At 44.8% G+C, this 27,718-nt stretch overlaps 1 protein-coding gene across 4 annotated transcripts in view; it reads left to right on the top strand.

Annotated features, from left to right (window-relative positions):
* The window catches only part of LOC144766889 (membrane-spanning 4-domains subfamily A member 4D-like), a 724,286-nt gene extending 696,952 nt beyond the window's left edge, over positions 1 to 27,334 (top strand). For all 4 annotated transcript variants that reach the window (XM_078650596.1, XM_078650598.1, XM_078650599.1 and 1 more), the window contains 2 exons: positions 14,032 to 14,151; positions 26,083 to 27,334. In XM_078650596.1, coding sequence (XP_078506722.1) covers positions 14,032 to 14,151; positions 26,083 to 26,148 — 186 coding nt within the window. In that variant the 3' untranslated portion in view covers positions 26,149 to 27,334. The remainder of the gene's footprint in view (positions 1 to 14,031; positions 14,152 to 26,082) is intronic.
* The last annotated feature ends 384 nt before the right edge of the window (positions 27,335 to 27,718 follow it).

Raw genomic sequence — 27,718 nt, forward strand, 5'->3', positions numbered from 1 at the left:
GGCTAAATGCAATTCAGTTGCAGAATTTTTTATAGCAAAAGTGTAACATATCTATGACTCATTGAGTCCCTCTAATCCTGATGATGCGTTATTGCCAGGGCCAGTACTGACCCTAGATAATCTGCCTTCTCTGATGGCCAAACTTAGACTGGTCACCTTTTGACGATGTCTCCTTCTCCTCCTGCTTGAATAGCATTAAATCTGGCTCCCCACGCGACCCGGTGCGGGTCATAATTTTAAAACAACTCGACCTTGGTTCACGTCGTGTGTTAATGCAACTTCTTAATTCCTCTCTAGCTGAATCACATGTGCCACAGGAGTGGAAGCATGCTATGATTATCCCCTTATTGAAAAAGGCCGGAGCAGATGTTGCCAACTTATCTAACTTCAGGCCTATTTCATTGCTTCCTGCTCTTTCAAAGATCCTGGAAAGACATATTAATACTCAATTAACCCACTTTGTTGAGAGCTCGGGATTTTCACACTCATCTCAGTCAGGCTTTAGAGCACATCATTCCACCAAAACCACACTTCTAGGAGTTACCGAGAGTCTGCGACACAGTGTCGATCACGGAGAAACATCTGCTCTCATTCTTCTTTATTTGAGCGCTGCGTTCGACAAAGTGTCTCATTCCATCCTCCTCGCGACTCTCCGGTCCCTGGGAGTGGAGGGCTCTGCTCTAGCCTGGATAGCCTCTTTTTTAAGTGGCCTTACTTTTCAGGTCTTCTCTGCCTCTGCCTCCTCTACAGTTTGTCCGTCGGCGCACGGCGTCCCCCAGGGGTCTATACTTAGTCCTTTACTATTTAATATTTACGTGAGACCCCTGGCCACTATTGTGGAGGAAGCCGGTCTCACTTTATATTCCTACGCTGATGACACTCAAATTATTTTTTCTCTTTCTAACAAGGAGTGCAATGAAATTTCAGCTTTGAAAATAGGTCTAACTCAAATCTCCGAGTGGATGAAGAGCAATTTCCTGAAATTAAACGGTGACAAGACCGAGGTTGTGATACTGGACAAGGGAAAGGATCTATGGGGCCCCCACCATTGGCCCAACGATATGTGACCTACCCCTCAGCCCGCTACTGTAGTACGCAATCTCGGGTTTCTCATTGATGATAAACTCACAATGAGACAGCCCGTGAATTTGGCCTCTATTTGTTTTGCCACTTTGAGATGGCTTCAAAAAATCTTGTGGATGTTGCCCCCTTCTACACAGAGAACCGTAGTCCAGGCATTAGTTGTTTCACGCCTGGATTATGGTAATGTTCTCTATCTTGGAGCCGATCTGACAATGATAAAGAAACTTCAAGTAGTCCAGAATATGGCTGCCCGGCTCCTTCGCAATGTCCCTGGGAGAACATCTGCCTCTCTTGCACTTCGTGACCTTCACTGGCTCAAAATTCTGAGCCGAATTAAATTTAAAGTCCTTTGTCACGTTTTTAAGATCAAACAAGGCTCAGCCCCCAAATATCTTCAGGGCCTTGTTCAGGCCTACAAGCCGAGTGGCAATTTGCGATCTTCAGGGAATGATGACTTTTCCGTTCCCAGATTTAGGCTAGCAAAAATGGGATGCTGCTCTTTTTCCCACCTGGGTCCTAAATTCTGGAATGCCCTACCTGTGACCTTGAAGACGGAAACCAATCTCTTTCGTTTTCGTAAGGGACTTAAAACTTGGCTTTTTCAGCAGTGATTAGAGGCTACTTACCAGTAATTTCAGTCTGTTAGTTCTTCTTCTTTAGTCTGTCCCTTGGCGCCGGGAAACCCACTGTGGGTAGCTGCACGCATTATAAGTTTAAATGAATAAATAAATAAATAAAATGACCTCACGGTTTAGACTCTCGGTTTCATACCAGAGTGTAGCACCGTATCATATCAGCACCATGCCACTCTGAGCAACACTGCACTTTCAGACTGGTAACAGTGATAACTACCTACTGGTGACCGACAGTCGGTAATCAAGAACAAATTACAATAGTTCCTTGATTCTTTTAGCTTTCAAAAGTTCTCTCTATTACTGTCTTTCTACTTTTCCATATAAACAGTTTTTTTAATATTCAAGTACACATCGAAGTCAGAAATGCAACGTATTCTATCAACACATTTTCTAGAACATTCTACAACATGTGGAGGTTAAAAGTTAATAAATTTTTTTAAACGTAACAATATATTTTTGCAACATTTTCTCGAACATTTAACGGCACGTGCAGGTTAACAGTTCACAACTGTTTTAAGTTTGAACAGTGCCTATGAAATGCAAGTAGCAGGTGTGGTTGAGTTGAGCAAATTTTATCCTTTAATATGTACTCCACGTGCAAACTGCTTTTTCTTAAACAATCACAAAGATACTTTTCCACAAAACTAATGTGCACCCTACTTTTAAAAAACAATGCTTTTCATCTCCCAATCAGGTACCGTTTTGTGTGCGAAAAGAAACTAGTTCCCCATCTTTAAACAAATCTCTTATTCTACGAAGGAACTGCATAAGCTACAGACATCTTTCCATACCTTCCAGCCATACCTTCAAAATGCTAGCGTGGATCGTAGGACATAGCTATGTTTTCTGGTGCAAGAGGTATGCAGAACAGAGACGTATTGACTTAGACCTAGGTTTACAAAATGTGGACATTAAATGGTTTGGACAGAGAGGGTTGAAGTGGCACCATTTGTTGCCTTTGGTTAAAACCTGTTTGCATCTCCAACACCCTGACCTCACGACCTAGGCACATTGACTTGGGTAGATTTGAAAATGCTTATGAAGGACACCTTTGGACAATTGATGTTACTTTTGCCTAAAACTGTCTTTGTATATTCCATTATATGCCAAAGACCGAAGTGGAAATGGTCCAAACAATTTTGTCCTCAGATTGAAAAATCTTAGAAAAAAGTTTTAAAAAAAAGCTGTATCTGCATACCTCAGAGACCACAAAATGGGCATCCATCAGTGATGTCAGTGAGATATCATCAGTGATGTCATGTGTGATGTCACTGACCATGTCATGAGTGATGTAATGTGTGACGTCATCAGCAATGCATTGCGGAGGCGCGAGTTATAGTTAGCTGAACTTACTATAACGGGGAATTTCAATGGTTTTGTATGAGTGAAACATCCAGCTAACTATAACATGAGTGAAACCTATGTTTTTTTCAGTAAATTTCTAAGGTTTTTTAAATGCTAATTCCTAACTAAAACGAGGCTAAAACCTATGGTTTTTTGAGTTAATTTGCAAGGTTTTAAATACTAATTCCTAACTATAAGATGCCGTAAACCTACGTTTTTTTCAGTGAAAAAAAAAATATATATATATATATTCTGTCAATCCTTTTTGTCAACATGCAAAAGTACGCACCGACTCCGTGGGATGGTTTTCAAGGATTATTGCTTTATTCCATACTGATTTAGACGTGTTTCGACGGCCACAGCCGCCTTGCTCACTACATCTACCTTCACCCAAGTTTGTGCTCATTATATAGTGGTTTAAACATAACATGTGACACAAAAGAAAAAAGTTTGTGTAAATTAAAAAAATTCACTAGTAGTGTGTGTGTATATATATATATATATATATATATATATATATATATATATATATATATATTGGTGTGATCAAGAGTACTTGCTACTCGAAGCGCGTCGCTTGAAGGGTTTCAAATAAAAAAACATCTTGCCTGAAGCCGTGGGGTCCGTCTCCTTCTTCAATCCTATGCTTAAAAACTTTGATAGAAAAACAGACATTTGAGGTGAGCAGATCTAGAGTGTCGCTGGTGTTGAGAGTGCTCTAACAGGAGCTGCTTTCCACCTAAACTGAGACCTACCCAGAGTTCTCTCCTTCTTTTTTGCATAATTTATGCGTCACTCTATGCCTGAAAGGGTTTTGTTTTGACTTAGTACTGGGTGCTCCCTTGTGTCTGGACAAAGCTATACCTCTCTGAAGAGCTCTAATTAGAGCGAAACACTGTGTCAGGGGTTGCTTTTATTCATTTCAGGTTGGCTTGAGTTGGTATTTTACCAATTCAAAGCTGTAATATTGTGCCTGGAGTGATAAATGGCTTTTGTTATTTGACAGCTCAGCAAGGACTGCACTGTACTAGTCCTATGCTTAAAGACTTTGCTGTTTAAATGGCGAAAGACTTTGTCATTTTCTATCTCGGCATGGATAGCACTGTCTAATCCTATGCTTAAAAACTTTGATAGAAAAAGACATTTGAGGTGAGCAGATCTAGAGTGTCGCTGGTGTTGAGAGTGCTCTAACAGGAGCTGCTTTCCACCTAAACTGAGACCTACCCAGAGTTCTCCTTCTTTTTTGCATAATTTATGCGTCACTCTATGCCTGAAAGGGTTTTGTTTTGATATATATATATATATATATATATATATATATATATTGGTGTGATCAAGAGTACTTGCTACTCGAAGCGCGTCGCTTGAAGGGTTTCAAATAAAAAAACATCTTGCCTGAAGCCGTGGGGTCCGTCTCCTTCTTTCGCCACGGTGTGTGGAGGTTTGAGGAATTGCTTGGATATATATATATATATATATATATATATATATATATATATATATATATATATATATATATATATATATACACATACATACACTGGAAAACTAAACACAAATGGAAAGTTTGCATCTCTGCAGTCTCTTATTTTTCACCTTATTCATTTTCCGCTCAATCGACACACCATCCACAAATACACACACCTACGTACTGCCTTTCTTGGCTGGGCTTATCAATTATTCTTCTTTAATTCAAATTCAAAGGGCAGGCCCTTTATTCAGCCTTCTGCGTAACTACTACCCATCAATAGCAGTGGGTAATTTGCACACTTCCATCCTTTCTTGCGTACTTACTACCGCACACTATGTGTACTTCATGCACTAGCTTGCTTCCTTAGATGTGCTACTCGTTTCTCTTGCTCCCACTGCGGAATCCAATTTCCTATCTGTGTAATGAGCTGGAAATCCAAAGATTCTCTTCACTGACAAGGCAGTGGGTAGTTTGTGTGTCTCCAGCCTTTCTTATTTTTCACCTTTTTCATCTTCCACACATACACACAACTACTTGCTGCATACCTTAGCTGCGATTACCAACTATTCTTCTATTTCATATTCCTATTCAAGGTGCAGGCCTTTATCGAACATTTTTATTGTAACAAGTACCCCAGCCGAAGACATTGTACATTTGCACACTTGCTCCCTGTCTTGGCTGGGGTTATCAATTATTCTTCAATTTCATATTCTGATTCAAACTCAAGGCCTTTTATCGAGCCTTTTTGTTGTAACTACTGTTGCAGGAATTCTGCTCCTACACTGAACTGTGCATAAAGACTTAGGACCTCAATGAATTACGGTGTACCCAAACCCACCTTAGTACTCAAACCCCCTACCAGACTAGCAATCAGTGACTCATTGGTTCTTCGTCCTATAGCAAAAACACCAATGACTAGTCAACCCAGAACATGTGACTTAGATTACCTCAAGTAAGGTAGATAAAAAGAGCACTCTTTCATTATAGTCTTACACCAGTCCAAAACAAGGAGTAAATAAAGACACGTGCAAGTTTGAAATGTTTATTTCTAACGCCGTAATCTCATGCACAGTACCTTGGATAATACAACCAAACATATTATCAGAAACAAGGTTGTCAGCATTGTTACTATTCCATAAAATACAAAGGGAGAAAGCATCTTATATGGCTAACGGGAAACAGGTTTAAAATATAGCTACATTTCACCCTCCCTACCTACCAGGTTAGTTTATAACTACAGAAGGTCTCATAGGATTACATGGACAGCCCCATACCTCTGGTACTCACCAGTAGTGGATCACATTGAGTTCTGCACAAACTGTCAGGATACCAATGTTCTCCAACTGTGTCTAATTATGCCTCCACAATACATTATTGAATGCGGCAGTATCAGACGTGGCCACAGCTGCATATGTTATAGGTTGAATGTGCGAGGATCATTCCGAATAACAGACACAGTATCCAAGATAACCTTGATGTTCCATGCTCTCACTATACACACTAAATTAGCGAGGCAGTCTAGAATGTAGCATAACTAATTATTCTCATGTGAAACAAAATACTCTACCTTCTCTAAACAATATCACAATTGCGTGTCCTGTGCAAAGCAGAGCAGGAAAGCAAAAATGACTTTTAACCTTCTAATGAGCCCATGCTAACTTAACACTGTGTGAGTGCAAGGCTCAGCCCACGACACCCTCCCTCGATAGAACCACGTGATATAAACATGGGCGAACTAGGAACGCAGAGTTCAAGCCTGAAAAGCAGAGTCAAGTTCAAATTTGCCTAAAAAATTATTCGCTGTTTGATAGGAAACAGTAACTAAATAATAAAGAATAGGTAGAAAAATCAAAGAGTCTTAATCCAACAGCGTATAAGCACAGTATGTAGCAACAGCCTCCAAGAGGAAGTCATTGTTCTCATCTGAAAGCATTTCAGCCATCCAGTAGTGAGAATGAACATACATGTTCCTCAACGACCGGAGCCTCTATCACCATCGGAGGAAAACTCGGGTCATCTTCAATGTAACTGCGTGCCAAGAAGTCATGCGCCGCTGCAAAATCATTCCAACGTCCCATTATTCCATGTATCGCTGCTAAGGCCATAATCCCGCCGCCAGAACAGAGCAAGTCATGAACCACTAAGGGGCTCATCAGCTGGTCATAATCTGCGTTGGGAGACATCGTAATGCAGAGACACAAATCCAGAGCCCAGTCGAAATCGCAGCTCAGGCAATGGAAGACAGGTTGAACGCATGTGAAAAAGGAAAATCGAAATGATAATCCTTAAGTTGCACTCAATGTTGCCAGAGGCAGCGCTCCGTAATAACTAAGCATTCGGTTGCGGAGCAGCAACAACTGGGACATATTGTCGTGTGCTGCAGGATGTGCATCCATATTGAAGTAAACAAATTAATAAAAGCACACAAATGCCGAGAAGACACTAAATATACTTTGAAAAGAAGTCACAAGACCACTGCTTCTAACTTTAAAAAAGTAAGGTAACCCCGTAGTCAAGGACGCATTAAAGATACTCTGAATGAACTCCCCAAAATACAGAGGCACGTCTGTATTTAATAAATCATACACTTCTGTGCGGGTGTTTGCTACATGAAGGACAAATGTTTCTCTAGCAGATGTAAGAGCGACCTCTTTTTGAGACAATAGCGCTCTTATACGGCTCATTTGGCTGACTCTCCTTTCAAGGTCGGAATCGACGGCCAGATGGAAACATCCAGCTACCCATGCAGAGGAGTAAACACAACTTTTTTATAGCAAACCACACGCTCAGTTTCCGTAATCATGTAACCGATGCCTGGTAACATTGCACAACAATCTGCATTATTTCAAATTAATAACTCAAGTTTCTAGTAAACTCAACGTTGGTATGATAGCAGGTGTCACAGTGCCTTTCAAAACTCACACCAAATTAGGCACATCTTGATTAGAAGAGCCATGCAATTGCATGTGTCTACAAATTAAGGAGTGATCTGGTGCTATTGTGCAATCCTCGCCATTCACATAGACTTCTTTTCCCTCCCTCAGGCACCTATATGTAAATGATAATAACCAAGCTTCATGCAGATAAGCGCTGCCTAAAGATCCATATCTACCTATAGCATAGTATTTCATGCAAACCCCAAACTTAAACGGGCTAAAAAGTAACGTTATGATACCGTGGATAAGCCACACAGCTGAATCGGATTTCCAAAGAGTGACCACTTGTAACCATTATCATAGCACGCCCTGTGCTCTGATTTGACAGTGAGAGAGTGATCGCACCATAGTTTGTACTGCCAATCATTCTCAGCATATGCTACGAATACGCTTTCACATTATACGTCACATCCAAGCTTCCATGTGTCGTCATGTACGGCGCCCCGTACGCAAAGACGCGAATGTTTTTAATTGTTTAAAAACATATATTTATGTATTTATTGAACGTACTGACAACACATTATCTAGGATAATTATGAAAACATTTTTTTTAAGTTCCAATAATCCTATATTACTTTTAAAAGCAATTACACCAATCGCGGTGAAATGCCATGCGTACTCGCATCCTAAGAGCACCGTAATAACAGCGTAACCATAAGCAAAGCCATGTGAGAAGAGATTTGATTGGTTCATAACACTTCCTATTACAACTGTTGAAACTTCCGTCCCATTTTAATAATTCTACTTTGACTTTCTAAAAAGAATCATCTCTTCTGAGAATCTTGTCAAATAGAACGAAGTTTACCATAATAACAGCAATGGACTCATCTTCCAGCCGTTCTTCAGAGGAATATTTCATTTCTTAAGAACCTCCAAAGAAGAGGAAAGAAGCTCTAATTTGGCAGTTTTTTACTTTTCCAGATGTGCAAAAAGTTAATGCTCCAAAAGTAACCTGTAAAAATTTCCAAACTCTTTCAAGGGGGTGATCCATCTCAAAAATACTCCTTTAGCACAGCAAATATGGAGAGACACGTGAAGAACTTACACCCCAACAACTTTGCTCGAGCTGCAACACAGAGGTTGAAGGGCATCCCACCTGCTACTGCACCAAGCACATCAACTGCTGCACCAGCATTTTCAGCAAACAGTCCACACCCACAAATACATCCTGATTTTGCTCAAATTAAAATTCTATACATTTATTGCAATAAACTTTTGTGTTATGGGAAACAGTCTATTGACATGATAAAGCGCAGGAAGCAGGAGCATCGCTGTCCTCGACATTACTTTTTTTTTTCATTCTGTTGTTCCTGTTGGACACTTCCATGCTCCCCATTATAGAAAAAAATGTCCCCCGGGATTTCCCCCCTCCCTCCCCCCCGGGAGCTAATCAAGAATAAAATGAACTTCTAGTTTTTTTTCCTTTTCCACCGCTTACAATTACAATACGCGTACAACGTGTTTTTTTTATTTTAAAAAAAAAAAGGCCTAGAGGGTCAACATGTTTCTACCCTACCCCATTTCCTTATTTTTCAACTTTGTTTTACTGTTTTCTTGTGAGTCGGTGCTACCGAGGCACAAGATGGCTGCCAACACTTCCTGGTTTGGAGTGTTGACAGACAGTTGACATCCAATCAGCATGCAGCTCGTGCTCGTAATTGTACGGATTTCCGTATGCGTGCTGTAATTCGTCTCTAGATATCGATTGACTTTACTTTGATTTTCTCAGGAACTATTGAACGGATTTACACCATTTAACAAAAAGCACAATCTGCAAACCGAACTCTACCTCTCTGCCAAAGTTGGTGTAATTCCTTTCGGACTGTAGCCCTGGCTAAAGGTCCCTATGGAATATTGCATGGGGAAAACACATTTTGGGACCTCCCTTTTTTTCGGCCCCCACTTGACAAATCACCCCTAAACTTTCAGGGAAGGAGCGGAGCGGAGCAGGCCATTTTCTTGGAGAAATTCGCGAAGATTCGTCTACCGGCGCCAAAGTTATTCCAAACAGATTGTTGTGGATTTCCTAAGGAAACTAGGTCCTAACTATAACTACCTACTGGCGACCGCCAGTAGGTAATATATATATATATATATGTATGTATATATATATATATATATATATGTGTGTGCCGCGTTTCAGAAGCCCCCGCATTTTCAAGAGGCTCCATCTCCACTGGCGTGGGCGGCTGCGGCTGCTCCTTTGTTTGTCTCCGAGCTATCAGATGGCTGGAGCCCACCTGGTATCCGGGAAGAAAGAAACGCGATGCTGAGGAAACCTTTCCTCACACTGGGTCTGGTGCACTGTCATACGGTCCCTCGTGCAATTGATTCCTGGTGGCATGGTGTATGCGGTGTGGGGACCCAAGGAGGCCTTTGTTGAACATTTTTCAGGACAGTGGCAGTGTTTTTAATCTCCCGAATGTCCGGATGCCTTACCAGATTTACACCTGTTTCCAACTTAGACCAGCACCATCCAGGGGCATTCTGGGAATTGTGGTCCGCTGCAACACGGTGGGCCAACTACACAAAGACACACCTACTCACTAGAGACTATGGTGCAAAGGTAGAACCAATCAGTGGTAAGGAGGACCAATTAAAGGGAGAAGGGACCTGCCTCTTGGTAATACTCATCTGGCACTGAAGAAGGCAGGATTTGCCGAAAAGCATTTGCCGAGTATGTTTTAATAAAGTTTCCTCCGACTTGATCCCCCGCAGTGGCTTCTCTCTTTTCACGAAAGGATGTGTTCCTGTATATATATATATATATATATATATATATATATATATAGATATAATTCACGATTGAACTCATGGTTTATTAAGGTATTAAGTATTACGTACACCACTCTAAAATGGCCGCCAAAGTCGTAGTGAAGATTTTGTCTGTCTTTCATGTCAATGCATTCACATGAGGAAAAAAATGTGTAATTAATTTTGAAATGCAAGCTTAAATGGCGGCAAGGCTTGTTGCACAGGTTGACACAGAGGAAAAAGGCACGTCTGCCGAAACGCGTCCTGTTTGTGCAATGAAATATTTTTGAAAGTTCCACGAGAGTGCGGCCGCTTCCTTCCCTGGCTGGGGAGGGGGTTTTTCGGAGCTGAATATATATATATATATATATATATATATATATATATATATATATATGTATATATATATATATATATATATATATATATTAGGCTAAGGTAACGTTATAGAATGCTATAGTTAGGTGAATTTGTCAGTGGCAGCATTAACATTTTGAACTAAAAAAACAGATATCTACCAGTTATAGTTAGAAGAGCTAAATATAACTTGTAGCCCAGCCATGCACTGCTTATGACCATCAGTGATGTCATCAATGATGTAATTTGAGATGTCATCAGGCGAATTTCAGTGTTTTTTTTTAGTTCAAAACATTAGTGTTGTCACTGACATATTTACCTAACTATAAAATTGTTTAACCTTTATTTGTTTTCAGTGAATTTGTAAGGTTTAAAAAAAAGGATAATTTTATCACACCTAACTATAACCTCACTTTAACCTTTGTTTTATTCAGTGAATGTCTAGTTTTTTTTACATAAAGTAATATTTTTATCTCCATACAGAAAGCCAATCTCCAGCCGCGCACAGTCAAAATCTGGCCTTAGCTACCTGCAGCAAACCCCCCATAGGCAACCAAGTCCACACTGCGCACAGCTTTTCATTTTGCGCGGTGCAGGGATTGTCTGCAGGGTTTGATTTGGTCCCCGGGGCTAATAAGACACCAGAGGAGGGGCTCCATGCTGGCCCCTCCTTTTCTTCTTTCAATACCTGTATGCCCCCGGAACCTGTTCCACCCAGGGGCTATAATGTACACAAGTGTGGGAGACCGTGCTTATTTTTGTTTTCAATTTCGCCCCGAATTTGCAGATCGACCCGCAGTTTTAGTGAACAAATAATATTGCTAAGGTTAGAGAATAACAGGATGTTGTTATCTTTCCAATTCTAGGGAAGCCAAGTAGACCCTATAACTCGCCTTCCAGAGGAGAGTGTGTAGTGATGATGCTTGAGGTAGTTATCCAAAGCATAGGGAGAAATAGGAGTGCCCATCTTTCTTTGAAATTGTTTGTATGTTATTCACCTGGAATTACACATCCATACAGAGTTGGTTACACAGAGGTAGAGTTCAGGCATATTAATGCACAATTGCAGTCATCTTTAGTTCTCTGAATAACAAGATACATAAGATATCCCCTTTGCATTGAAGGGATTCACAATATTCCACAGAACTCACTAACCCACAGAGTGATAAGGCAGAAGTGGTGGAGTCGGGAGACTTTTTTTTCTCTCTTATTCTATTCCCCTTTCTGCTCTTCTACCACTGTCCCTCATATTTAAGTATATGGGGTCATTAGTCAGAGTGATACAAGACCGATAAGAACTTTGCTTCAGTTGAATCCTGTGCACAAGGTTAGCGCAACTATATAGAGGAACATGAAATTCAAGAACAAAGTTGGTTCCACTGTTGTAGTGTGCAAACCTTCTAGGTCCTCAGACTACAACAGGAATGCATCATGGGTCCATGAAGTTATTAGGTCTGCTGACTACAGCAGAAGGAAACTAACAGAGATGCATGACTATCTTAGTTTGCAGACACTGCGCCAGGTCCGCAGACATTTGTGTGTGTCTGGCAAGAGTTTGTGCCTGTCGGGGATTCATAGGCTCTGGGCGTAGTCCATGGTCCCAGACACCAAAATAATGTATTTTATTTGCAAACTTTATGGGAATCTTTACCTTTCTTCTACCAATGTGGGCCTGAGGATTAGGGTTGCTCATCCTACAGCATTTTGTGGCTTTCATATCTTTGAATTTCTTTTTTTAATTTTTTTTCTGGAGGGAGTCTGCGAACCCTAGTTTATGAAGTGTCAGGGAACACCTGGTCCAGATACTTCTAACTTTTACCCCCATCAAGTCCACCCAACATAGTTTTATAATGCAAATTTTCTGGAAATGTCTGAATGGGTTTACTTCAAACCAAAGTACGTCATGTCCTTGGGTAAAGTTATAACTTCAAGCCAAGTTTGATGTAAAACATTCAGTCATTTTTATTAGGTCGAGCATTCGAGACCTCTTGTATATACTTTATCATATACTTATATGTGTATATACTTTGTGGGCTCTGGAGATCAGCCCTAGGACTTGTCTGCTTCCACTTAGGGACTTTTTTTTCTGTTCATCTGCCTCTATTTAACTGTCTTGATAGAAAACGGCCAGCAGAGGTCAGTAAAATACCAGAATCACTTTAGCATTCTCTAGATTCCACTCCATGGAAATTGGCTTCCACGAGCACCGGTAGACAATAATATATTTTTCAAATCTTGTATTTTCAGTGATATGCCAACGAAGGCCCTGATTTTATATTGAAAACAGAGCTTTGAACTATACCATTTCCAGATGAAAGGCAATATTTCTCTCCATGTGTTCCCATACCTGGCATGTCACCCAGTTTGGTGCTTACTTTCCCTCCATGTTAAAGAACAGTAGATGTTTCAGCACCCAGGCTAATGTGCTGCATAGCTAAATACATGAAAGGTCCCAAAGGCGAGGCCGAATGCATTGCAAATTATTGTATAGAGGAGAGATAGTAATCATATAGGAGTTAAAATGGAGAAAGTCACTTTCTTGACTAATCATATAGGAGTTAAAATGGAGAAAGTCACTTTCTTGACTACCCCTTTTATCCTCCCTATATATATATTACATGATAGCAGTCACCAGCGTTTAGGTATGGTTCAGATGCACTTTCAGTTTAAAAGGCATTTTTTGATTTGTCTGTAACAACGGTTCACAGATCTGCTCCAAAGTTGAGAACCACTGAGCATATGCAGCTACGGCTGTTGAAATGTTGTGCAGTCCTGTCCAGAGAAAATAGACTTAAAGAAACAGTTAACATGTAGAATCGGTGCCTGGTAGGATTAAATGGGTTGACACTCTTAAATATCTTGATCCTTTAAAATTGTCATTTCAAAATCACAATTTTTGTTAATCATGTTTCGATTTCTCAAGACTCCACTGGATGATGATGAGTGTTAAACAATGTGCTTTTCCACCTTCCTGAAAATCATTTAGCTTTGTGGAAAAAGAACACAGCACAGGGGGGGGGGGTGCACTATAAGAAGCTCCAGGGGAGTGCTGGGGGGCTCTCAGATTCTTGGAAAATGGTAGTAAAAACGAATGGAGGGCAATTCACAGAGAAAGCAGTAATGCTGCACCCTTAGAGGTACTCTAATTAATGTGTGAAGATTTACTACTTTTTGGAATTCACCAGCATTCTCAGTAGTATGCCTATAAAGTTGCAACAGAAAGTACTTTTAAGAGTACATATTTACTACTTTCTTTGTGAAATACCCCCATAGGAATTGCCCTCCACAGTGGTGTTGGTCTGCGCCTTCCAGGGAGGGATGTGTATGATCACTTTGGGATGGTACACTAAATTGTAAGATAGTATTGTCTTGACAAGAAGGGTGTGCGTGTGGGACTGTTTCTGCCCTCTCTCCTCTTCCTCAGAGCTAATATTTATTTTGTCATTGGCAGATGGTCTCCACTGGAATCATGTTTATTCTGCTCACCTTTAGCGTTCTCCAGTTTTGTGTTTCCGTATCCGTTTCTGCCTTTGGATGCAAAACAATCTGCAGGACGGCCTACAGTGAAGTGGTAAGGATCCTTTCTTCTTCCTTCCTAACTCACACCCTTCCTCCTTTCCTTTCTTCCTGCCATCTTTCCTTACTTCTTACCTTTGCTGAATTTTTCACTTCTCTTTTCAGCTATATAGTCTTTCTCATCCCAGCTCTGTACTTTCCTTCTCTTTCCAGCATTATATCTCTCTCTAACTAAAATACAATGATCTGCCATACTGGAAAAGTCAAGGAAATTAGTTATTATGCATGGAGATATTCCTCCTGCCAAGAATTCGCACAGTAATTAAATTGATGATTGAAGGAAAAACATACTTCCAGTACTGCCGTGACACTTTGCAACAGATGTAGCTTCCGGTGCAGCTTTCACATAGTACATGCCTCAAGAAAGGCCTAGTGAATTATGACAAACAGTACTTAACATACCGCCTGCTCAGCAGTCTCTCCTCAATATCAGATGCATTTCTCTAGGTAGCAGCACTACCCAATCTTCTCTCTTAGACTTTGCAGGCCAATGTCCAGGCCTATTAAGCTTGGAAACAGCACGTACGTAGTGCTGTTCACATGCGACAGATCTAAGACACAACACTCTATATCCCAGGCGGCCCACTGTTTCTCCTTCAGTGCTGTCCAGACTGCCACAGCAGGACAACCTTTAAGTTCATGTCACCTGAACAATTCCCAGTGCAGACTTCTGTTCTTCTCTCACACCTCCCAACACTATCAACCATATTTACCGCTGGGAGGAAGCGGTGCAGCACAGAAAACTGACCACTTGCTGTGTGAAAAGGCTGCTTTACAGAAACAGGTGCACATCAGTCAATTTCCTGGCAATCTGCCTTACAAAACTAAAACCTTGCTTTACATCCAGTGAACTAGTACTGGCTCCACCCCAACCTCTATGGTCCCCTCCCCAACATACCCACCAAGCAGCCAACTCATTTAACTGTATTGCATTTCGACATTTCCAACTTTCTATTCCCTCTACATCCTATGACATTATGTATGAAACTGTAAGTAACCAAATGTCCTAAACTGAACTTTGAACTACCTGCCTCCCCTCCCCTTGCACATGGTTCCCCAACTGGAAAAGCCAACCAACTTTTGCCAACACCTGGCAAACTTTTCATGAACCGAAGCACCTTAGCACCTGTTCCAGGCAACAACGTACACAACTATGCCCCTGCACACCTGACTCAACAACGGAGCCCTTATCTAAAAAAAAACATCAAATTGTACCACAGGAAACTCTAGCTAAAGGGATGGGCGAGCAGGGAACAGCGGCACAGATATGCTCTCTGTCACCAACCACCAGGTCACCTTAACCTAAAATGATGGCAGGGAGCCCACCATAACCCCTTAGATATAGTTTGGGCTATAATTCTGCCATGGTATGTTGCCAAAACAGAATGGCAGCCACTGGACGGCACGACCATCCCAATATGCCCCAGCGGTAGTCTTACCACTGACCACTCTGCCCCACAAACTCCCCTTATATCACACAGCGCTGTGCAGCAAGTCCCTTTGCTGCGCTGCGTGACAGGGAAAGGGAAGGAATGCACCATACTTAACATTGTACGGTGCTTTCTTGCTTTTTCCCTGCATTGGCACACAATGTGCTTCCTAGCATCAACGCAGGCACTCATGCACGAAAACCGAGGAGAAACAAGCCTATTTTTCCTCGTTAAGTCTCAAATGGGAGGCGTAGCAGTTTTGATACATTTCCAGTTTACAACATATGGTTAAACTGGGAATGCTGAAAAAACATGTTTTTTTGCATGGGAATACCCACGGACCACCCATGGAACTCCTCCCTGGGGCAGAGTAATGCGATGCAGTGATTTGCACTAGGTTGCATTGTTCTGGATTTATTAAGCCACTCAGGGCCATGCAAGATGGCCTTGCGTGGCTTCATAAATAGCACCTCATGGGTTGCGTTGTTTTTGAACCCCGTTACGCAGTGCAAAAGTAACACAATCCTTGATAAATATGGCGCTTATTTTATCTCCCATCAGCCATCTTGTGGAGTGGCTCTTCTCACCATGGCTCATTTCTATCCTGGAGCCTTTGCATTCACAGCTTCCTCGACCGTATCAGCAGGCACAGCGGTGCAATAAATATCTAAATTCATATGACAGATTGTTTTTGAGTGCCAAGTATTGAAGTATGATGCCGATCAGGGCCGGCTTTAGGGCAGTGCGACTAGTGCAGGTGCACTGGGCGCTGACCTTTGTAGGGGGCGCTTACCTCAGAGGGGGCTCTGTGTTTAGCAATAACTTATGATTGGAGAGACGGGGGACACTTTTGACCAGTGGTAGTAAGAGAATCTGCGGAGGTAGTCATTGGGTGTAGGGGCGCCAAAAAAGATTGTCACAACAGGCGCCACCAGCGCTAAAGCCGGCCTTGACAATTGATGCAGGTTTGTCGACAAGGCTGAAAATCCTGGTGGTCTGGGGCTTTGTCCCTGTGTTCCAGCTATACATTAATGATAGTTTCCACCTCTTCCATTGAAGTGTAAATCTCCTTTAAAGTGCAGTTTTCAGCTGCATGGCACTGGGATTTTTTTGGTGATAGACCATTTGTTTCAGTGTGATGTGGAAATCAATGGCAACTCGCTGATGAATGGCAATTTAGTGCAATAGGATTCGTTACACCACAAAATACAAACACAACACGGATGGTTCTGGTTTTCATATATGAAAATAATTGCAACACTACGAGAAATATTAAATATTGAGATTGAAAAAACATGTAGCATTGTCTTGACTATATACCGAGTCAAAGCAAAACTTATGAGCATAGGTCAATGGACAAGAAATATTACTAAAATTAATAATCATGAGGAAAAAACAGTAGAAGAAATATGAACTACATGGAAGTCAAAGATAGATCCCTTCACAAGTATTGAAAGCTGGATGGAACAAAGCATCGAGGTATATTCACAAAGCACTGAGAAGAGCCAACTTTAAGCTGACTTATCAAACCAGTGTCCCAGATGTAAGAACACTGGTACATGGGACCACATTTTTAGTTCTCGCCTATGCAACTGGCATGCGTTGCTTAGGAGAGACCTGTAGCCATCGCCACAGCTTTGGGGGCAAAAACGTGCACGTGTTGCATTGCAAGCAATGCAACACGTGCACATCTTGGCGATTTCCTTTCGGGAGCGTGTGGCACCATATGGTGGAGCCATATGGTCACGCTCCTGCAAGGGAATCTTGCAGGCCCCCTCCCCCCTGCTGCCCGCCAGGCTCACGTTTTTTTAATTGCAGATCTGGCTTTCACGGCCGCGCTCTCCGCAGCAGATCAGTACAGCAGTAGGTGTGAAGAAGAACATGCACACAAAAGCACAAGGTGCCATCACAACAGCCTCAAGGACTGGCTGCGGTAGATCAGAGCGTGCCTGTCAGGAGGGGTGGGAAGGGCAGTGTGGTGGGGTGTGTCGGGCCTAACGTCATGAGGTGGGACCCTAATTAACTGGACACACACACCAGTACTGTAATTAGCCGGGAAGACCACGAGCGGTCGATCCGGGGTTTATTATACCCTCGGGCGAGCCCGCCCTAAGGGGTGGAGTGGATGCGTGAAAGTGGCTACATTGTCGAGTAGAGCCCGCCTGGCTCTCTACAGGCAGGAGCTGCTGAACAGCCCGCAGAGTCACGTGACGTGCATTCTCCCTCAGCATGAGTGAGAGAGCTTCGCGGAGGTTGCCAAAAGTTATGCTCACATGCAGAGTGTACTAGGTACTGCAGGAGCCGGCAGCGGGATCGGACGGTCGAGCCCCAGGAGTCTGCCTCGCCATGTCTCACCGGCTGTGGGATCAGGTGAAGGTGCCGGCTGGAGCTGCGGGGGCGTGCCGAGCCATGTTGGTCAAGTCAGGTAAGCAGGTACCTTTGCGAAAGCCTCCTGTGTGTGTGTGTGCAGCCGGGCACTAGAAACCCGAATTGCCTCCCAGAGTGGATATTCCATCTGTGACCCCTGGGCACTCCAGCGCATGAATATTTGCAAATGGCGGAAGGGGTTAAATTAAACCAGTGGCATAAACAGAACTCAGACAAGTGCGCAGAGAAAGGACCCCCTCATCGCTTGCTGGTTATTTCTCCAGTGAGGGGGGTCTGTAACTGGCCCTTTTTTACCATCTTAGATTTTTGACAGCCTTCTTCCAGATTCCCAACAGGCTAACAGGCAAAAGGTGTCGATCACAACTTTACCTCCTGACGCGCTGCCTAAGTACAGTACCCATATAAAGGACCCCCCACCCCCTCCCTCCAGGCTCGGCAGGCAGCGCGGACACAAGGTCAGTAAAAACATGTGCAATTGAACCGTAGCTGTTTAACTATTTGCCTAGTGTTGCCATGGAGGGGATTAGTTTTGACATTTGCATCTCTGCGATGTAACCTGGTTGCAAAGGTTTGTTTCCATGCACAGTCTGAGCAGGAAGCAACCGCGGCAGTGTGTGAATTAAGCGCAAGCGAGAGAATGCCCGGCACGTGCATTATGAAGGGTATGTGCCGTAGGTAAACACCCCCATTCACACAGATGATCGCACTTACAGTAACGGGTAATGTTATATTTGACCTGCATACCACAACCTTTCCCTCCCCATTGTAGCGTCCTAGCAGGGACACGTTCTAGTGTTCAGGAGTGTTGTATCACACTTTACACCCACCCACCACAGACGTCATGGTGTCACATGACGCTGCCAATAAAAGGGGCCGAGCGCACGTGCTCGTGGCCATTCCCACTACCCCTAACTGGTGTCCGTGTGCACGTCATTGCTGCTGTCCACCATGCGGGCCTAAGGCCCTTCCCAATTCTACACTGGCGACGAGGCCGGTAGTGCAGCCCATGCATGCCACTACCCACTGCTCAATTACAAGAAAAAGGGGAAGAGAGCTGCCCGCCTGAAGGGCATCCCCTGCAGCGAGGCGCAACGCGCCGAGAAGCCGGTGGGCACGTCGGAGCCCCGCAGCAAGCCGACCGGAGCCCTCCCGCGTCGACCGCCACCGAGTGCCACCAAGAACGAGCGGACCGCCCAGTGCCCACCTGCGACGGCCGCGTGGCTGAAACCCCCACCCGAGAGGTGCACGGGCCGGGCGGAGCCCACCCGCCACGACCGCGACGGAGCATCTGGCCCGCCGGCCGAAGGTGAGCTCCAGGGGCGAAGTGCCCGCCATGAACAATGCCAATGTATGAGCAGGACCAGCGGAGCCCACCCGCGGCCTGCCCGAGTCGTCCCCTGCCCCCGCCGCGTGTGTGCTTAGAAGCGGTGGGGCACAGAGACTAATGACGGCGTGGGGAAGTGCGGCCGGACCCGCAACAATCATAAACAACGAGGGGGAGGGAGTGGAGTAGCTGACCGCCTCCCCACCCCCCTCGCAACGTGGTCTAGACTTTCCACAGCCCAGCGGAGCTAACCCGCGGCCCGCCGGCAGTGCCCCCCCAAAAGGAAGACTCAGCAGCGCCTGCGGAGCCCACCCACGGCCCGCCGGTAGTCCCCCCCCAACAAAGAAAGAACAAGCCGTGCCAGCGGAGCCCACCCGCGGCCTGCCGACGGCACCCCCGCGAGGAAAGACACTGCAGAGCCAACGGAGCCTACCCGCGGCCTGCGACGTCCGTGGCAGGTCTCCGCCGCGCAGCGTGTGCAAGTAGAAGCTGCTGCGGCGGGAGACCAGAGAGCGGGACCTGCCGGGCCGGAGGATCACCAGCGCTGTAATGAGCAGTGCCGGCGGAGCTCACCTGCGGCCTGCCTCGGGCGCCCCCGCCCAGGGAAGCGTGACAGGAGCGACGCGCTCCCCCCTCACCTGAGGAAAGCATCAACACCTCAATGTCCCCACAAGCGGGTGCTCACCCCGCACAGTGACACACAACACTGCCGCAATCATCAGCCCCTCTCCCAAGCCCCCGGAGGGCAGCAGGACAGCTTCAGAACAGAGCTAGTAGGCTCCGAGGGCAATGTCGACTTTTCCCCACCCCGCGCAGCGTGAGCAATGAGGAGCTGCGGGGGTGGGCTGTGAGCGAAAAGTGGAGCTGAACGCCGCTGGCGCTGACACAAATATGCCCCCACCTGCCAGAATAATGAAACGCCTATAAGCGGCCAGCACTGCTGAAATCAACTATAACTGTGCCCAAGGACACTGGCTGCCACGCACAGACCCTCCTGCCTCCCAGGAACAATGACACTCCTGCAAGCGGCCATGCCCTCCTGCCCCCAAAGGTAAACGAATACAGGAACCGGACTCACCAGGAAGATAGCTTGAAGTCCTGTTCCCAGCAGCTCCAGCCCCCTGTGCACTGAGAGAAAGACAGTAGAGTGCACGTCAGGGGAAGACAAGAGAAACAAGACAGGCTGCTACCAAATCCAGCAACACTGCCACCCAGTTGCCAAAAGCCAAAAGTGCACCTGCATCCATAAGGACAAAACAAGCATTGCACAACACAAGCTCAATCAGCAGCAGCAAAGGGGCAACAGACTGAGTAACGCCCCAACGAAAACATCCAACCTCACGCAGCAAGTAAGTGCGCAACAGCGCAGGTGACACCCACACACGCCAGCAAGGAGTCAGCGGCTGCCACTTCCAACGCGACGTGGGAAGAGGCGCGAACGCCTCACTAGGCATCCAAGCACTGACTGACGTCTGGAGGAAACGACTGCCAAGCACTGGAAGAACGTCCAGGGAAACGACTGCCGCGATCAAAGGACGGAGAGAGCAGCGACGCCTTGTGGCCACAGGTGCTCACCGCAGCATCAACTACTCCCGCCAACGGTCCAAAGCATCAAGTACCTGACGACAGCCAAAGCAGCAAGTACCCAACGTCACGCAACAGGCGTCCCAGAACCCTGAACAGTAAGTGCGCAATCAACGAGCCACGTGGCGACGCACAGCCACCGCAAGCAGAAAGAAGAGCGCAAGCAGCGCCACCGCGCAGAACAATTATCGCGAACGACCACACAACGTGGCGTCTCCCAGGAGCCGATCCGCATCATGATCGCCCATCAAGTGCTGACCCACGACGGGTCCCCAAAACTGTTGTAGCGCAAAGTCCGACAGGACGACCGAAGGCAACCTGCCAGGCATTGGCAGAAGTGGACCGCCAAACGGTCCAGGACGTTCAACCATGAAAAGGTCTACGGACGTGGACCCACGAACGTCGCCAACAAGCATCAAGAAAAAGCATCAAGAAAAGAAAGTTTGCGACACCAACTCTGGCTGCTGAGGAAGAAGGAGAAAGTGTTCCCGACGGGGACAAGACCAGGGGTACACATGCAGAGTGCGCGCACTGCATGGAGGACCCAGGTCAGGAGAGAAGACACAAGATCGGTCCAAGTGATGTCGCGATGCAGGAGGAAGAAAAGGAGAGATCCGAGTGGCACGTCTGCCACCGCGAAAAGGGAGGAAGAAAAGGAGAGATCCGAGTGGCACGTCTGCCACCGCGAAAAGGAAGGAAGAAAAGGAGAGATCCGAGTGGCACGTCTGCCACTGTGAAAAGGAAGGAAGAAAAGGAGAGATCTGAGTGGCACGTTTGCCACCGTGAAAAGGAAGGAAGTATATCCATGTGGCCTGTTGCCACAGTTAAGAGTGGAAGGAGAAGTCAGTGCGAAGCAACGTCCCCACAGTGAACCAACCAAGGAAAGAGAGAGGAGTGCAGGAAGACCACTCACACTCCCGAAGAGAAGGAAGGCGACAAGTGCCAGGACAACGGTGCGAGGAACACGAGGCCGGAAGAACACCAGTGGCAAAGAAGACCAGCTGATCGACGATGTTTCCGCACACCCAGGATCTGCGGAGAGGAGCAAGCGAGACCGTTTGTGACATCCACCTTTGGGGTCACACGGACACTGGACAAATGCCAGCCGTGGTGACTCAGGGGCAGAGGCCTCCGGGACACAAGTCCCCGCGACGAGAGACGGTCCTCCGACGCCCATCCGAAAAGGTCCGGGGAGGGCGAAGACATCGCAAGCAAAGACAGAAACCAACAGCTACCTCGGGACAAGGCTGCGGAATCTGAGGTGAGGCACATCGTCTCCTCCCTACCCCCACTGACGGTGGCGTAGGAACAACCTGATGTGGCACATTCAGCCCAGCGCAAATCCGAGAAAGAGGACCTCAAGGATATCCCGTGGCAGGGGAACACCGACGAGAGGGGTCATCCTGGTGAGAGGGATGCCTTGCAACGGATCTGCCTTTTGCCAAGTAGGACACAGACTACAAGTGAAGCTAAGGCCGAGACCAGAAATCGTGCATCATTCCCCGGCGGACGACAAGAACTCTAACTGCACCCGTCGCCATGGGAGTTAGCAAAAGAAGGACTGTGAGGACAATTTTGTCGCAGAGTCGTCAATAGACTGGTTCCATCGAGCACCCCAAACCGGTGCCACTGTGAACTGATGTTCCCCGCAGCAGATTGAACATCATCTGTGATTCCAAGCAGCGGCGAATAAAAGGACTCAGCGGAAGTTGAACACTTTACTGCATCCTGATACAGTTTGTTTTTCCCACAGGTTGATTTCTGTATGTGGGTTTTTGCGATTAAAAAATGGGAGGGATGTAGCATCCTAGCAGGGACACGTTCTAGTGTTCAGGAGTGTTGTATCACACTTTACACCCACCCACCACAGACGTCATGGTGTCACATGACGCTGCCAATAAAAGGGGCCGAGCGCACGTGCTCGTGGCCATTCCCACTACCCCTAACTGGTGTCCGTGTGCACGTCATTGCTGCTGTCCACCATGCGGGCCTAGGGCCCTTCCCAATTCTACACCCATTCTGCCCAAATTGTCTGAAGGTTCATTTTCAATTACACCCGCAGTTCTTAAAATAATGCACACACTACCCTCATAGAGATTCTATGTTCACAGTGGCATGAAATGTAAACCGGACAAGTACCATGTGGTAGAATGCATTTTTTTTTAGAAGTTGATAACAGAGGGATTGGTCCACAGTGATTGTGTGTTTTGTTTTCTTGAATCTTGGTGTTTGTAGAAGCAAATTGTCTCATATTTTAAGGATGTTGCCTCCTTGGGATGGTCAGGTTTTGTACAATGTAGAGAATTATCAGAAATAGAATTTTGTACGTGATGCAAGCAAATTGACAAAAGATTCTTGGTTAACCGCATCAGTGACAACAGCATTGGCGAAATGTGGGCAAACTTTCTCGTATTGGCAGCTGTCCTAGCTTAAAAAACATTTTTTTGTATATTTATATAGCGCAAATTCTACCCAAAGGTATTGGGGCGCTTTACACGCGCACCGGTTACTTACACATTCAGGCAGGGTATATTAAGCAATTTGCCCAGAATCACAGGCTGTGGACGCGACCCCCAGGTTCGAACCCCAGGGCCAAAGTCGGCAGCTCTAGCCCTCAGACCACATCCTCTCCCAGCTTTGACAAGGAGGGTTATTTTTAAGGGTTCTGGGTGTACATCTAGAATCTCAGCTTGAAGGTAATTTCTGTAGTGAATCATGAACAGTACAAATCATTGGATATTTACTTTTAAATCTACTACAGGTATTGCAGTTTGATTCTAAGGAGGGAGCGTAAGTTGAAATTGTTTCCCTTTCCCATGTTATTCATGTGTAACTAAATATTAGGTTTAACGAAATAAAGGCAAGTGATTTTGAAGACTCGAAGGTTGTGAAGTTGAAACTCACACAAGTGATTTCATGACTGAATGGGGACAGTGCAATTCGGTGATATTATGAGACACTCAGGACAGTGCTGCTCAGCTTCTTTCTCATATAGAATATTTTTACAAGGGTCACATGCATGACTATTGTATCAAATACGGCTGAGAATTCTGGAAGGATCATTAGGCATGCAAAACGTTGGTCAAGGATCCAAAGGGCATCGTCGACTATTTTTAATGTGTGTGTCACAAAGCTGCACTCTGGCTGGGAACCTGATTACTTCTCATTAAGTGGGTATTTTGTACCCTCTGCCACAGCTATACTACCCCTCTACCAGGTTCTGAGCTGGGATGGGGCAGTGAGCTAAATAACGGTGATGGATCAAGCCCTGATCTTTGGACTGGGTAAGAGTGGTCTGCTTAATTCAGACACTCTGTTCATCACCACCCCCTTTTCTGAATCGTTTTTGGCCACTATAGGTGTGGCAGGGTATACTCAGACATGAGTCCCTTGCTCACTGCTCCATCAGGATTCAAGCAAGCCGGGCCGAAGACGCCTGAAATGGCAGAAACCGGTCCCCGGAAGCTTGTCTCCTTTCTGGTGAAGAATTGGCTTGGTAGTTTGGTCTGCCCTGTTCCCATGATGCACTGGGCCAGGGACAGACTAATTTGCATATAGCCAGGTTCTGAGCTGGGATGGGGCAGTGAGCTAAATAACGGTGATGGATCAAGCCCTGATCTTTGGACTGGGTAAGAGTGGTCTGCTTAATTCAGACACTCTGTTCATCACCACCCCCTTTTCTGAATCGTTTTTGGCCACTATAGGTGTGGCAGGGTATACTCAGACATGAGTCCCTTGCTCACTGCTCCATCAGGATTCAAGCAAGCCGGGCCGAAGATGCCTGAAATGGCAGAAACCGGTCCCCAGAAGCTTGTCTCCTTTCTGGTGAAGAATTGGCTTGGTAGTTTGGTCTGCCCTGTTCCCATGATGCACTGGGCCAGGGACAGACTAATTTGCATATAGCCAGGTTCTGAGCTGGGATGGGGCAGTGAGCTAAATAACGGTGATGGATCAAGCCCTGATCTTTGGACTGGGTAAGAGTGGTCTGCTTAATTCAGACACTCTGTTAATCACCACCCCCTTTTCTGAATCGTTTTTGGCCACTATAGGTGTGGCAGGGTATACTCAGACATGAGTCCCTTGCTCACTGCTCCATCAGGATTCAAGCAAGCCGGGCCGAAGACGCCTGAAATGGCAGAAACCGGTCCCCGGAAGCTTGTCTCCTTTCTGGTGAAGAATTGGCTTGGTAGTTTGGTCTGCCCTGTTCCCATGATGCACTGGGCCAGGGACAGACTAATTTGCATATAGCCAGGTTCTGAGCTGGGATGGGGCAGTGAGCTAAATAACGGTGATGGATCAAGCCCTGATCTTTGGACTGGGTAAGAGTGGTCTGCTTAATTCAGACACTCTGTTCATCACCACCCCCTTTTCTGAACCCCTCTACCACAACCATATAATTACATAACACATATTAATAAATAACACATAAAATTTCACATAATACAACTCACTACAGAATAAAATTATATTACAAAACACTTACATTCCAAAAAGAGAGACCTATTGGCTATGCCAATGCTTGTTTTATTTGCCAACCACTGGGACAATATTTTTTCAAGAAATATTTATTTTATTTATATTTACTATTTAGCCACGGACAAAATGTGAGTTCTATTGGGAAGCTCTTCATGTGTGGGAAGTGTGGAGTGAACCAGAAAAAGGGTTTTTAATGCTATGTTAATTGCGCACTCATTAAATTGGAAAGGCATAAAAGCACCGAAGTTCAAAAAGTGGATTAACAAGGTAAACAAAGAAAGGAACGCATGCATTTGTAAAAGAATGAATGTATCTCACGAATTTGACATTTGGGGACTATATTGCTTGAATATTTGAAAAAAATGAAATCTGTACAAGGTTGAACTGTTGACACAATGAATAACATTTGTTTTCTGAATGACCCCCCACCCCAAAAAAGTCTCTTGCCGTATGTTCAGTAATAGCTCCAGCCATTATGGGTTTCATCCAAACAGTCACTTGAAACACAGTCCTGTAGAGACAGCATTGCTTATGCAGTGACTGCCTCAACTAAGTGTGCATCGCCATTTCCTATATTCAGCCTGTTCCTCTCTATACGGTCACGGACACAAGCACGCTCACTTATCCTCTACTCATTTCCAATGACTCTCACAGTCATGCTCTTTGAAACCGTTTTAGTTTGTATTATTCTTTTCTAATACCCAGCTGTCTTTGCCTCTTACAGAACGTGGTGATTTATCAGGCCGCCCCTCCGAATTCAGCAGACCCTGGAGTTAGTACCGTCCTATGAAGAGTTTTTGAGAAGCCACGAACTAATGACGTCAGCAGGAATTGACGTCAGCGGTCCTGTATGACTGAATGAGCGCGCGCCACGCTTGGCCTCAGTGGCATCGACACGACCCAACGTGGTGGTCCGCGCCCTGAAAATGCAGTGTTCGAAAAACACCTCTCCGCAAATGTATGCAAATAGATTAATAAATGTACAATCATATGCAATGAGCTATATATATTTAGTTATCAAAAAATCTATTCCTTTGAAATTCTGTATTCCTGGTTACTAATATTTGTTAACTTTAAAGAATGTTCAAATTGTCTGCAAGTGTTTAAAATGAGCATCTTTTTCAGGAGTCTGAAAACTTTTTAATCATGCAAGCTTTTTATGAACAAAATAAAAGCCATCCTGAGCTACTGTATAATAGGTGGACAAGAGTAGATATATGTATATAAGAAAATGGAAGGAAGAAGTAGCAGAAGCAAGCAAGAAAGGAGTTAAAGGAAAGAAAGGAAGGAGAGGAAGGAATAGTGGAATGAATGAAAGGAAAGAATGAATTTAGGAAGGAAGGAGAAAGGAAGAGGAAGAAAGAAGGAAAGGATGAAGGAAAAAGAGCAGGAAGCAAGGGACAAGAAACAAAGGAAAGGGACAGAAAAGAAAGATGGGAAGAAGTAATGAAGCAGTGAGAAAGATGGACCAAAGAAGGGAAGGAAAGGAAAGAAGGTGAGACAAAAACAAGTATAGAAAGTAAGAGGGAGTGAAAGAAAGCAAGAATGAGAGGACAGAAAGAAAGAGACAAGGACAGGAAAGAAGTGATGGAACCGAAAGAAGGAATACTGAATAGAAAGAACATGAGAAAGCAAGAAATGAACAAAGAAGTGAAGATGAAGGGAAAGAGGTGAAAAAGAAGGATTGAAAGAAAAAGTGAAAGAAAGAAAGAAAAAATGTAGAAAAGGGAAGAAAGAGAAAAAAGAAAGCAAGAGAAAGAATGGAAAAGAAAAAAACAAATGTGAAAGAGAAGAAAAATGTAAATCTAGTGATGCTCTCAATGACTCTCTGAAGTCATTGAACGAATATGTTTTTTCAGGGTAGTTTCCGAATGAGCCATTTATTTTCAGGGAAAAGCGGAAGCAGAGCACCCTTGTTTATTTAACAAGAAAATGGGACAAATCCTGCTCCTGAATCCTCTCCCAGCTTGCCAGAACTGGGCTCACAGTGTTTTAAGTGCAGCATTAGCAGATAATTGCACATTTGAGTACTTAGGAACTCTAGGCCACAAGCTACTGGTAGGTCGATCAACGTTTTGGACAAGCATGTTTTATAAAGTCTGTAGGAGAGTAGGGTCTGCTTCCTATAGTTACCCCCCTTTTTGCTGTGATTCACTGTTTTTTTGACTTTAGTATGGCTGTGGTCCTGCTAATCAGGCCCACAGCCTAGCTGTTCTCTCTCTTCATACCAGATACTTGGTCAACCTTGTGAGATCCTGTATAGTGTACCATAGGTACCCAGGGCATAGGTGCACCGAAGGCCTACCAGGGGCTGCAGCATGTATTGTGCCACCCCTGGTTGGGACTACAGACTGACACAA

The sequence above is a fragment of the Lissotriton helveticus genome, chromosome 7, assembly GCF_964261635.1.
Source record: "Lissotriton helveticus chromosome 7, aLisHel1.1, whole genome shotgun sequence".
NCBI classification, from domain to species: Eukaryota; Metazoa; Chordata; class Amphibia; order Caudata; family Salamandridae; genus Lissotriton; species Lissotriton helveticus.